Consider the following 14,071-nt stretch of genomic DNA (forward strand, 5'->3'; position numbering starts at 1 on the left):
TGTGCTCTTTACAACATGCTGCAGGGAAATGGGTCTGAGCCCAGCTGGGGCCTGCCTGCAGAGACCTGGCAGTCACAGAGGACAAGGGGGACACACCTTGGCCACCAACCCCACTAGTGATGCCCACATGGGGGAAAGGTGTGGGGTGCTTTGGCTTTGGGGTAGCCATAGGGAGGCTGCCCTGTGTGTAAAGAGTGGATGGAGGCTGGAAAGCTGCCAGTTGTAACCCAGTGATGTTGGATCCAAGGGGTGTCCAGTGGAGAAGAAAAGATCCGTGGCTGCACAACTTGGGATGAGCAGGGTCCTTGAGAGACTCAGCTTTCCTGTCCACTCCCTGTTTGTCTCCCCATCAAGGTCTGAGTGTCCCAGGCCATAGGCCTTTCCAAGTGCATGAAGTCCTACCAGGGAAGGATCCCCTCCCTACATCCTTGTCCCTGCTTGAGTGTGTCAGTGTCTGCCTCGTGCTAGGTCACTCCAAACTGGTCCCAGTCCGTGCAGAGGGCCCAGAGCCAAAGATGGAGACACTGTGGCTGTGTAGTCCACACTCATGGCTGCCTGGGGTGGGCAGAGCAAGCCTGGACATGTGGGGGGAATGCAGAGGGCCAAGGCTGAGCTCAGGGGTGGGCAGGCAGCCCAGGAGCCTTTCTGGGCTGGTTTGGTTCTGCTGGTCAGGGTGAGCCTCACCTGAGGGGATGGGGTGCACTGCACACACCCCACCCTTATCACTGAAATGCAGAAATGCTGCTGTATCCATCCAGGGCATGATGCAGACTTTATGCTGTACAGATGGCTGGGATAGGATGTCAGACAAATTATTTCCACATTCCCACTGAATGCAATTCATGGAGTGCTGGATGCTGAATACTGACAGACTGCAAGAGGAAGAAAACTAACAACTCCATATCCCTACAGTACTACTGCTAAATTAAAACTCTTTTTCTGTACTTCAGATTAAATAATCTATTTTCTTGGGACCTGGTCCATCTCACATTCAGTTACCTCTTCTTGGAAGCTTTCCTTCCCAAATGTTTACCCAAAAAAAGTATAGTCACAGCTTTTTTTAATGCTGCCAGTAATACTCGCATGAGAACTGGCTGCTGATGATGCACGAGTTTTTATTTCTAGCAGGAGGAGATCATTTAGTACGTGTAATCCCTCGGGGAAACCTGCAAAGCAATGGGAGCAGCAGGGCAGAAAAAAATTCAGGCTGTTTTTATGGCCAGATACGGATGCCATTAGTGGGGAGTGAGGGAACGATATAGGTCAGTGTCTCAAATAGTGCATGAAAATTCGATTTAGCGCCTACGGCGCATCTGTGAGGCTGCACTGCCACCTGGTGCGGGCTGAAGTGCTCACAGCCTCTGCCCAGCGCCGCCTTTGCCTTGATTTTTGTTTAAAGCATCCCTCTAAAGGACAACAATGCTGTTACAACCACTGGCTGCTGAGTTTGGTTATGTAAACAGACAGAAATATGACAGCACACAGGTCCGGGAATCAGAAGCAGCTGAGCAATGGTGGCAGCCATTCCCTCTCCATCTGTCACAGCTGCACAGGGGAGAGAGCTTCAGCTGCCAGCGCAGAGTTACTGCAGCTTTCTGCCAACTCACTGAACGCCTCAGCCTTTGCAGCTGACTGTGCTGTGTCACCAGCGAGCCTGGCTTGGTAAGGTGACTGTGTTTGTGCCTCTGAGCAGGTGAAGCCACTTGCAGGGTCCCAGGTGGGTGTTTGTTCTTCTCTCCAGCCAGGCCTTCCTCAGCAAGGATCCCTCACTAATGAGGAAGAGTCTCATCTCCAAGATGAGGTGGGGACAGCTAACGGGAAAAAGAACTTTTGCCCTTCAAGACCATTTCCCATTGTTTCCCAGGGCCTCACTGTATTCACTGCTCTGAAAACAGAGGGCTGGAAGCACCTGATACCCTGAAAATCACAAAACTGCTCAGATGGGAAGGCATCTTGGGAGATCATCCAGTCCAATCCCCCTTCCAAGGCACTGTCACCTGGAGCAGGTGGCACAGGAACATGTTCAGGTGTGTTTTGAATGTCCACCTCCCTGGGCAGCTATTCCAGGGGTCTGCCACCCTCCACGTAAAAAAGCTCTTCCTCATCTTGAGGTAGAACTTGTGTTTTAGTTTATGGCCATTGCTCCTCGTCCCACTGCTGGGCATGGCAGAAAAGAGCCTTGCACCATCCCCTGGGCACCTTTGAGATATTTCTGTGCATTAATGGGATCCCCTCGCAGTGTTCTTTTCTCCAGACCAAACACGCCCAGCTCCCGCAGTGCCTCCTCACATGAGGCGCTCCAGACCCCTCATCATCGGACCCTCTCCGCGAGTTAACTCCTCATCTCCCTTGTATTGGAGATCCCAGAGCTGGACGAAGCACTCCAGATGTGCCTCACTAGGGTCCACCAGAGCAGCCTAAACCCTGCGACCCCTGTTCCGAGCTCAACCGGGGCCCCGTGTGGTGTCGGTGACCGCGGTGTCCCCGCCGCCGCGGGCGATGCGGCGGGAACTACAGCTCCCGTGGTGCCGCGGGGCCGGGCGGAAGCCGGGCGCGCCGGCGGAGCGGGGCCGCGCCGAGCCCATGGCCGCGCTCAAGTACGCGGGGCTGGAGGACACGGACAGCGAGGAGGAGCTGCCGCCGGGCTGGGAGGAGCGCACCACCAAGGACGGCTGGGTTTACTACGCCAAGTAAGGGCGGGAGCGGGGCGAGCGCGCCGGGAGCGCTCTGACCGCCCCGCGGCAGCGTCCGCGGAGCCGCCCCTCACGGATGGACCGCGGGGCTGGAGCGGGGTGCGAGGTCCGTGTGTGCGGTGCCCGCCCGGCTGCGGGAGCGCTGGGCTGGCTGTGCGGGACGGGCTCCGAAGGCTCTGACAGCCACAGCCGCCCCTGCGGAGCCGCTCCGAGCGGCCGGAGCGGTGCGGAGCCCCGGGACCCGCCTGGGACCGATGCCGGAGCCCCGGGACCCGCCGGGGAGCGATGCCGGAGCGGTCGGGAGCCGGCCCGGAGCTGTTCCAGGGCGTCTCAGGGCTCCGGGGCGATCTTTGTGCGTGCTGGTTAAGGCTCGCCCAGTATTGCAGATTGGTCAGTTTGCTTCCTTGTGGGAGCAGAGGAGAAACAGGTGCGGTGGAAGTTAAAGGCTGTGCGTGCTGCTCCGCAGCTCCTCAGTGCGCCTGGGGCAAGAGATGAAAAATTGCATTGTGCTCCTTCTGCCCGTGCTGCTGGACAGGATTCCATCCCATCCTCCCGGGTTACAGAGGGCGTGTGCCGCAGGATGAGCTAACTCAGTAGAATATGTGTTTATACACTCTCTCCTCTTGCGTGGCTTCTATAGCCGCGCTGATCTTGGGATCTCCTGTTTAAAGCCACAAGAGTTATTCCCTTCCACAAAAAGTATGGTTCAATCTCACCGGTGCCTTGTCCTCCCAAGTTCTACTGTTAAAAACGCTGCACAGAATGCTTTGGTTTATCCACGCTTTGTAAACACTGCAATTTCTCTCTAGGTGTTTGTTTTTCTTAGGTCAATTGCTTGTATATTTCCTTTGATTTCAAAAGCTCTTTCAGGAAGGAATCACTAGGTGAAAGTAACAAACCTATGAAATAACAAGGTATCATTGAGCATAATTGTTACACAGTTCAGCAGGTCGGTTTCATAACTTGTGAAACTGGACTGGTTCAGTTTAACAGCATAGCATGAATATAATATCTTTATTGTCTGAAAATCTTGCCTAGGGTGTCTAAAAATATATTGCACTGTTGCTGCCTTTAAGTGTACACACTGTATGTGTAATTCTTCTGCATATTCTGGGAATTTACTTTGAACCTCATCACCAATATGAACTTTTTACCTGGAATAAGATTATTTTGGTTGATGACTTTTGCAGGTGTTTATGATGAATTAGGTGTGCACACAGGTGGGCAGCATTTGCTTGTCAGGCTGCTGTAATTTGGTTAAATATCTCCTATTTTCAGGTCACACAGGTGCACTGGTTTAGTCTGAGCTCCCCAGCTGTGATCCCTGTAATACCATGAGCTGTCACTGTGGCCTTGCTGTAAGAAGGCAAAGTTGTTTTTGTTGTGTGTACATGGCTGTTGGGCCTGTAGGTTATCTGTAGTTATTTGTGTGTTATTTGTTGCTCTTGTCACTTTTTATTTCACACTTGGGCAGCAGTCAATTTGGGCATTCAGTTAATCCCTGCTTGACTCTTAAAAGTTGGTTGTTATTTAAAAATACTCAATGAAAGATGAGATTTTAATGTCCTATTTGATTCAGCACTTTGGTTATTTTAAGACCTTGTTTATGTGCACGTGACTTTGCTTATTAGTCTATAGTGCAGAAAGTCTTATGATGGAGTATTTTAATCCTGCTAGCGATTTAAATGAATCAAGTCTCTGAATTGGAAGAAAAGGTAGGGTACCATATAATAATGTATATTAAATAAATATCCTGCTAGTCAAGGCCTGGGGATAAACTTACTTGTCCAAAGCTACAATTGCTCATAGAAATCCAACTTACTTGTAATATATTCTCTAAAAATTCCTAACTCCAATATTGATTTATAGAGTATGATATAAGTAACCTTTCTAAAGCACCTTTCTTTCAAAACTTTTCAAAAGCATCTTTCTAAAACTCCTGCCTAACAATATTGATTTGTAAAGGTGCTTTTGTAATTTGAAGACTTACTATTACTAGCTGGTGATAAATTCTTTTCTTGCTTCTTTCTTCCTTGCTCCTGCCTAGGATCATTATATTTTGGAAGTGTTTTTTGAGTCTGTTAATGTTATTTTTAAATGAGGGTGTTTTTTTTTTCTTTATAAGCAACAAAACTTGGATTGGAAGGCAGACATTTATTTGAATTTTTATAGACTCCTGTGCTCTCTGGTTAGTTACTTTCAGAACTGTGGGGATATTTTGGGTTACATCAGAAAGATTATTAGACAATTTTAAAAAATCTTAAACTTTTTTTTTTTCTGCAGCCACCTAGAAGAAAAAACACAGTGGGAACATCCTAAGTCTGGGAAGAGGAAACGTGTTGCAGGAGGTTTGTGTTAAAGTTTTCTAATGAACTGACATTATCTTACAAACACCTGGTTCCTCTACAAACTCTGACTGATGTCATTTTGATCTCCTAGTCAACACTGATTCCGAGCTTGCAGCATATGGCTGATTTCAGTGGGGTTTTACCTCTGTGATTGTGTCTGTGCAGAGTGATCACTTGGCAGTTTTGTGGCTTTCCTGTTGGAAACATGGTTGCATTTTGCTGGTTTGTTGTTTTTTTTTTTTTTTTTTTTTTGGTGCTATAACATGAAATTATCTTTATAAAGATTTTTTTAGACTGTCTTTATATTTAATCTGCCAGCCATTGCACTTGTATCAGATCTTCTGTGTATTGTGCTTCCATGAGAGAGCAATTGTGTGTGATTAGGGAAGCAATCCTTCTGTCAAGGTCTGTACTCAAGGGCAGCAGGAGCTGCACCACCTCCAGAAAACAATGCAGAATTGTCTCATCACTCTGAGAAATCACTTGAACTTCAAACTGAAGAGTATTCTAATGCCTGAGAATAAAGTTAATGCTTTATGTGCTTCCTAGATCTGCCATATGGATGGGAGCAGGAGACTGATGAAAATGGACAAGTCTATTTTGTAGAGTAAGTACTGAAATTGTGGAGTGTGTAGAAGGAGGACAGCTGGGTTACATGCTGAGTAGCCTCCTGAGTTATGAGACTGTGACAATATCAGCTGGAAAGACAGAAAGATTAATAAATGCAGCTTCAGAATCCAAATGCAGATATTGCAGTGTCTGCAAGTGTGGCATCCTTTTATAGACTTGCTATAAAAGATAACATGATCTTCCCTAATGTAAAGATTTTTTTCTTTTTTCCCCTGACAAAGTTCTGCCTTTTGTATCAGGGGTTCACATGAAGTTCAGAATGGCTTGTGAAATATGTAAATAAAATTATTAATAGATACTGTCACAACTGGAAAAAAGTTTGATTAAAAAAATAATTGGGATAATTTCAACCAAACTGGAAAAAAAAAAAAGATTCTTTGGGAATGTAAATAATCCAGTGGAATTGCACACAGCAGTGGTTGAAATACATCTAAAATCTAAATGTAGAGAACAGAAGGGTTCAAACAGTTGAGTTTTTGTGTTCTTTTGCAGCCACATAAACAAAAGGACTACCTACCTTGACCCAAGACTGGCTTTTACAGTAGAAGATAACCCAGTAAAACCCACTACTAGACAAAAATATGATGGGAACAGTACTGCAATGGAAATTCTGCAGGGCCGTGACTTGAGTGGCAAAGTGGCAATAATCACAGGAGCCAATTCAGGAATAGGTAAGTTAACATGGCACAGAAGGTAAAATATGGCAAACTTTGTCTTACTGCCTACTTGCTTGTTTAAATACCTCTGTATTTTTGGTTTTCAAACTTGATTTGCACTTTTTTCATATAAAACCACTAGTTAGATGTTTTTAAAAAATCTGTGGAAAATTATGAGCTTATAGGAGAGCTACAGGAAAGATATCAAGTGCTGAAACAATTGATTTTTGTCTAGAAAAATATTAATGGAGGCATTAAACATTATGCAAATATATAAAAAAGGATGGCTGTGAAAGAGAAGGGAATTTTATTTTGGTGGCTAGGACAAGGACTGAGGTTTGTATGGCTGCAGGGCAGTTCAGGTAAAGTATTCAGAAAGAATTCCTTATGCTAGCAAGTAAATTCAGGTAAGATTTTCCCAAGAAGCTGTGGAATTTTTATCTCTGAAGGTAGTTTCAAGTGAATTTGATGATGAACTTGTGTCAGGATGTTTTACTCGATGTTCCTTTAGTTCAAAGAAATACAATTTTTGACCTTTAATAATCCCTGTTAGTTATCACAGGTTCATCAATCCTTTCAGAACTAGCTTTTTTAGATATCTGTTAAATATTACTGCTTCTATAGTGGGTGAAGGAGAGATTCAGGTAACTGTTGATCTTTTGTTGCCTTTTGTTTTTTGCATTTTTCTTTATTATGGGATTACATAATTATTGAAGTAGTCCTTATACAAACTAGTTGGTGGTTTTTAGTTTAGTTTAGAATTTTGACTTAAATGCACTTTGAGGACATTGGAAAACCTTGAAGACTTTCTGGAAAATGGGTTAATAGCAGGATTTACCAATCTGAGTTTTATTGGGTTTTATTTATTATTTATTTAAGGGAGTGTTACTGCACAGGAGTCACATGAAGAATTTAGAGCTTCACTGTGCCTTGCAGTGACATCCTGCTGTCCCTGCCTGATGTGCTGCTACAGATTGGCACTGCTGTTGGGCAGCAAGTGTTGTACTTACCCCTCTCAATGAATTTGGGCTTTCTAGTGAGGTTTGTGTTCCAAATTCTTGCTGCAGCTTTTCTCTACATTACACCCAACAGTACAATTTGCTCTTTATGCAACTGTGCAATGTCTGAACATTTCAAGAGTTACCTGGACTCCAAGGGATTTGCCTTCAGCAGGAGCAGAGCTGCCATTCAGCCTTGCTGAATCAGTGGGAGGTGTTTCAAATATGGCAAAAGATTAATCCAAGATACACAATGGTTTTGTCATTTTTTTTTCAATGTTTCTCCCTTAGTTTATAACCTGGATTGGTCACAAGTAATCAATCATTTCCTTGCTTGAAATATTTTTTGCTTTGACATAGAGTCCATAAGTATGAAGGTAGCAAATTTGTGATCCAGATGGTGTTAGGGCCTCTATAACTCAAAACTCTTGCTTATCACACATTGCATTTGGTGCTGATTTAGTCCTGTGCAGTGTCTGATGTTTCCTACCAGCTGCTATAGACCATGGATTCATTAGCTGGTTCAAGGGGACTCTTACCAGTTTTGGAGCTTATTTGGCAGTTAGTTTAGGATTTCAGTGCTGTGCTCCACTTGGTGTTGTAGATACTCCTTTTAAATTTTCTGTGTTTGTTGGAGGTAATAGTTTCCTCCCTGAGTATTTTGATGAGCAAACAATTCCTGTGATTTCAGAACAGCAAAATGTTTTCTTTTAAAGGTAAGCGTAAATAATTTGAGGGAAATGTTGTCCATGAAGTAGAAAGAGATATAAAAATAGTGTATCACTTGTTGAGCATTTGTACTCAATAATGCAAGGAAAAATATAACTGAACCCTTTGATAGTTGTCCAGATGAGTTTCAGTGGTATATTTGAAAATAATTAGCTATGGTGTTTGTCCATTTGTTGAGAAATGTTTCATTTTGGGATGGGAAGAACAAAGATCAAGCTGTAACTTGGTAGACTGCAGTCAGAAAAATGCATTTTCAATTACTGCATTGCTGGATGCTCAAGATAAAATTTGGGAAATGCTGAGAATCCCTTGAAAGATGGATGAACACATAAGTGATGTTTTTATTCATCCATATACTCTGCTTTAAGATAGCAATGTTAAAAACAGATCAGCAAAGATGGAATGATATCTTAATTCACTTTATTTGTGAATCTAATACGGGGACTTCTATCTTGCTTGTCAGGAGCACTTTTTTCCCTTAGAGTTGAAAAATCTCCTCAACTTGTGAAAAATAGAGATGCTTGTTTAGTGTCTGAGGGAGTACTTTGGATGCCTTCAGCAGTTTTAGGGTTTTAGTGGTGTCACATGTTGCCTCATTGCCATTAACTTAACATGTCTGTAAATAGGGACACTGTCTGTCCTGTGCTGGTTCTTTTCATTCCTGATTAGGAAAGTGGTCTGTAAGAATGTCCTAGATTATACACCCACTTTCTTAACTTAATCCTTAAAATTGCTGTGCAAAGTGTGAGGGGAAAAACTACTAAAGAATTGCATTTATAAACACTTAATTTTTGACTAAGGATTAAGGATTGGAAAAGGATAACAAATGATTCTGTTCTTACAGTACAAAGAAGTCCTAGCAGCTCAAGAGTTTTTAGTGAAATATTTTATTTTTGAAGCTTTTTCTTCTGATAGTGCAGTCCAAGTATTCTTTAGAGTTTATTTTCTTGTAGGGGGATAGAATATAAGAAAATAAAGGTAGTGCAGAAAGTAATCTTACCCCTAAGGAGTTGCAGCTGGGCCAATTATCAAAGATCAGGAACAGGCCTGACTTTAACAGGCTAGAGGTGTAACCAATGAGGAGAAGAGTGCTATAAAAGAGTGGGGTGGCTGGTTGAGAAAAAGGGAGCTGGAGTTGGTGGCTGCTTTGTGAAGAAGAAAGAGTCAGTGCTCTGAGGAGATGCCCATGAGAAACACCAGGAAGGTATGAAACTTTTGTGATAAGGAGACAACAGTATGGACCCCCTGCAATAAGATTACAACGTTTTCTCATCTACTTTTCAAGCTCAATCAACGTTTTAGTCTGAATATCGCATTAGAAAGTTGAGAACTTTTGATCCCAGTAAAGCTGGTGTATTAAAAAGAAGTAGGACAGGCTTACTGAACACTTCAGTCTTGTGCTTGTTTTAAAAATTTTATTATTCTCTGTACATTTGAGCCTGAATAGTGTAAATTATCAGTTGGTTCTGGCAGAGTCAGTAGGATTTATTCCACTGGGAGGAGTTGAAGGTGTGTGCAGTTTTGAGTGTTGTTTTTATGTTTAAAGGTCTCAACATGAGTTTATAGAGAAAGATCTTCCCCACCTTGCTGCTGGTATGAGCTGATTCCTGCTCCCCAGTGTTGCCAGTAGAGGTCTGTGTTGCTCTTTGAAAATACTGAACAAAAGCTTATTGCTGTTCTTAGGAAATGCTCCTGTAGTTCTGTTGTTTGTGTTCTCAATTATTAGGGCAAGAATTGTAAATTTATAAAAGTGTGTCAGCAGTTCCTCTAGGTTGAATTTTACACAGAGATGTGGTATTTTCAACTATATGTGTAAGCAATCTTAAATGATACATTCTTAAAAAAATACTTTAACTTGGTTTTAGTATCAGAGAGGCAGTTGTGTAGCTAATATGGTTTTCTGACTTAGATAAAAATTGCTGTCTGTTTTTAAGGATCATGTATGACCATGGGACTGTGATGGGATCTGGTTTCTGTGTCAGGTGCCCTTGATCTAACCCAGTGACTGGAGTGTGTCTGAGTGGTGAAGTGCAAGTGGTGTTGCACAATGTAACATATAATATATAATGGAAGGGCAAAATGGGTTTGTTCTGTCAGTCAGGCAGATTCCACAAAGCAGGGTGTTTCTTACTGCATTTCCAAGATTTTACCACAAAACTGTATTGACACAGTCACACACAAGCAGTTGCTCAAACTGGGATTCTGATTTTCCTGCTAGATGAATGTCAAAAGAAGCCTTGCTTTTGTAAGGGATGCCCAAAACAACTGGTTTAGGTTTTTTTCAGAGGGTGAAAAAAATCCAGAAGCTCCAGCCACAATGTGACTTGTTGAATGTTTTGTTAAAATTCTCTTTGTTTTTCTGGCACTTTTACTTCTGTGCAATGGAAAAGCCTTAGCCAGGAGAGAAGTTGTGGATTAGCTGATAAATCAGTGCTTAAAAGATGAGTCCCTGCTCCATATATACATAAAATTTTGTGTATGTATATACATTTGGTGTGAGAGGTTACCATGGTTCTTTTATTTCTTGTACAGAACTTCAGTGTTGGCAACTTGTGTCACACTGGTGCAAAAGGTTGGGAAATGTGCTTATAATCTATCTCAATGAAATATCTGCTTTTTGATATAAGAAATTGTTTTCAATGTCTGGTCATTTAATTTTTATAGATTATAACAGTTTTTCTGTTTTACTTATTTAAGTCAAACTCTGATCATATGGGAGGAATTAAACAGACCCTTCACAGATCACTGAGTGCTTGATTTTATTAATGTTAGTCTGACTGTCTTAGACATGTTCATTGTCTTTTGCTGTACTGCCTGGAGTTTCAGCTTCACTTTATCATTTCTTGTGTGGTTTTGGAATTTCTCATATTTATTGGGCTTTTAAAAGCATGGAGGAGCTGTTCCTTGATGTATATTTTGATTTTTTTGTGAATTTTAGGCTCCATGTATCATGAATTATCTTACTCCCCATGAGTAGCACTAACATGAAAATGTTGGTGCCTGTGTAGAGATTTTGGTGTTTACTTCTTAGTTAAACTTACACTCAGCTATTTTTTTTTCCCAGACATTTCCTTTGTGCAAATCCAGACTTTTGTAGCAGGCATCAATTTTGTTGTACCAGTTTTGTGAGGGAGTGGGAGTACAGTGCTTTTCCAGGAGAGCCTGGGTCTTGCAGGAAGTGTATTTTTGGCTGGAGTAGACTATTGGGGTAACTGATGTAGAAAAACACAATTTATGGAGGGCATTGTGCCTCTGGGGTGGAACTTTTATTTAACTCCTTCTGTTGTGGGATGTTTGTAGCTGTCAGTCAGGAGTTAGTACTGATCTAGTTTGAACAAATCAAAATCCACTAATAGCTATTATTTTCAAAATTGGGTTAATAGAAGAGGGTTCTCTTTAACTTACAGAACTGTATTCTTAAAATTTATGGCAGGTAATAGTGAGTGAGTTTTCCATGAGTGCCATCACTCTGTTTTAACTGTGGCTTAATATTGTGGAATATTAATATTGCTCTGCTTTACGTAAGGCTCCAACTGCTTACTTGCTACATACTGTAAATATGAAGAGGTCCCCTTGGACTTCCTGTAATTTATATTTCTTATTGAGTAACTGAAAATGGTGTCAGATGTTCATACTGCTTTTCCATGTCCATTTTGATGAATCTATTTATTACTTGTGTAATGAGTAGTACACATGGTTGGTTAGCCAAGTTATTGAACTTCATCAACCTTGGCTGAAATTCACAATGCATGTGAAACTTGTTGTAACATGTAAGAAATTACATCTGGGCTAAAAGGTTCAATAATTATTACTGCTTGTAAGGGAATATTTTCACAAAGGGTGGGATTGAGCTGTGGGCCTGTGTTGTACTTTCAGGTATTCCTTTTACAGAGGAAAAACATATTTGTAGAACAGGGAGCCTTCCTAGGTGATACTTACTTCTTACCAAGAGCTAGAAAGACTTTTCAACTTGATTTCTTTTCTGTCTTTAGAAATATTTAATTTTGAAAAGGTTTTTTTCTATTATTTTATGCATTCTTCATACTCCAGAGGTGAAAAGACCTTTTGCATGATGCAGTTTGTTTTGCTGCAACATTGAGATTAATCTTTGCATCATTTTGGGTCTTCATGTTTTGAAAACTCATTGTGCTTCAAGAATTGTTTGAACACATACATGTACATTTGTGTTATTTTGGAACGTGTGCTAGATGCTGGAGAGGGAAGAGTTTGCTAAATGCATTTTATTTTCTAATGACAAGATCTTCTGAAACATGTAGGGGCTTTTCTAGATGCTTACAATTCTAGTTATAGTCTGTAGATGTTCATTAATGTGATGTTCTTGTCTTACTAGCAGAAATTTTTAGTGATTACATCTATGCTAAGTAGGTGCACAAGAAGGAAGGATTTCAGTATCCTGTGTCCTTTTTATGCTTCTCATGCTTGGTTGTGTCAAGGTGTTACAAGGTCTTGAAACTCAGGTCTGAAACAGTAAATGCCTACCAAGAAGGAAGTGAAAGGAGACAGGTAAAAACCTGGGAAGACAAAGATCAAAATCCTGACCTGATTAAAAGGAGTTTGATCTTCAGAATTTGTGATGCCAGAATTTTGTCTGAATTAGAGAATAAAAATAGTACAGTGAGAAAGGAACTGATTTTACACTCATCCTATAATCTACAATACAGAGTTTTTTATAAGACAGTATGTTATTTATGAAAGTAAATTTGTCAAGTGTCGCATTCTTTCAGGAGTTCTCAAGGGAAGACCATCAAAAACAAAAGTACCTTTGTCTTCCTTTTTAAAATTAGTTAATGGTATTGCAGTTTTTAGGTCACATGTTACACTCTTAAGCCTTTCTCTTGTTTTTATTTTTCTTCTGTGGAGATTTTTTTCTTCTCCTTTTTCCATTTATTCTGTTGGCTTGTCATTTTAATATGTGAGACCTCTGTAGCTTTATGTTTAGCTACATAACCTCAGTATTTTTGTTCTGTAATATCCAGCTGGTTTTGATTTTTTGCTGTACTTCTACAGTGTGGATTTCAGTACTTCATCTGTTGCTTCAGAAAACTCCCTACAGACTGTCTTCAAATCTGAGTAGTTTCATAGTAATACACTTTGTTTCCTCTCCTTCAATTAATTATAATTACCTTAGTCACTGTTCCTGAGTTCCTGTTCATAAGTCATGTCTTCTTTGTGTTAAAGATCCTGGTGAAATTAGGTTTTCTGATTGTTGTTGTACTTTCTTGATAGAAATAATGTGTGAGAAAGGAGCTGTCACAGTTCAGTTCTGGATGTATTTATTGAAATCTTGTTCATGCACTCTCACTCAAGGTTCCAAACAATTAAGGTTGGTTAGATTTTTTTCATATTTTTCCCAGGTTCTGTTGTCTTTGCAGAAGGTACATTTGATGGCTCCTCATTATTTATTCTTTATCCAAGCAGCTTTAACACAATACATTCTCTAATTGGATTTCCTTAATTTTAGATATGAAAATCAAAATCATAAAACTTCTGGGGAATTTTCCACTTGTGGTGATTAGTCAAAATGCTGCCTTTGAGCAAAAAATTACAGTTTAAAAGTTTATGAGGAGGTTTGCTAATTCTCCTGTGTCACAACCAAATTGAAGGAGACACTATCACGTGTATTCAGTGCTTCAGGAAATTCAGAGATTCTGGTTGGGTTCCTCTCCTGCCCCTGGCAAGCATGAGCAGCATGTCCTGCTTCTGTACATTTGTGCATTGTAGACATTGATTGTGCTACTTAAGATTTTGAGAAATGTGTTATTAGCCTTATTTTACTTATGGAGCAGTGTATGGATGCAGTAAATTACTCACATTTACAGATTATGGCCATGTTCCATTTTAAAGTGGGAGTTGGATTGTTCTGTCACAAGATAAAATATATATTTTTCTGCATGCTCTTCTGATTCTTCAGCAGAGAGTAATTAAGATATATTACGAGTAGAAAATACAGCAACTAAAAAAGCTTTTTTAAGAGAGCTTTATTTGTTTGGGTCTGT

General features: G+C 41.1%; 1 protein-coding gene across 3 annotated transcripts in view; it reads left to right on the top strand.

The window, feature by feature from the left end:
• Positions 1–2,462: 2,462 nt before the first annotated feature.
• WWOX (WW domain containing oxidoreductase) overlaps positions 2,463–14,071 on the top strand; it is a 471,370-nt gene continuing 459,761 nt past the window's right edge. For 2 of the 3 annotated variants that reach the window (XM_058813282.1, XM_058813283.1), the window contains exons 1-4: positions 2,463–2,690; positions 4,977–5,041; positions 5,591–5,648; positions 6,164–6,342. In XM_058813282.1, coding sequence (XP_058669265.1) covers positions 2,500–2,690; positions 4,977–5,041; positions 5,591–5,648; positions 6,164–6,342 — 493 coding nt within the window. In that variant the 5' untranslated portion in view covers positions 2,463–2,499. Of the gene's footprint in view, positions 2,691–4,175; positions 4,409–4,976; positions 5,042–5,590; positions 5,649–6,163; positions 6,343–14,071 lie in introns of those variants that run through there. The other variant, XM_058813284.1, reaches the window with a different exon arrangement.

Source organism: Ammospiza caudacuta, chromosome 13 (assembly GCF_027887145.1).
Source record: "Ammospiza caudacuta isolate bAmmCau1 chromosome 13, bAmmCau1.pri, whole genome shotgun sequence".
NCBI classification, from domain to species: domain Eukaryota; kingdom Metazoa; phylum Chordata; class Aves; order Passeriformes; family Passerellidae; genus Ammospiza; species Ammospiza caudacuta.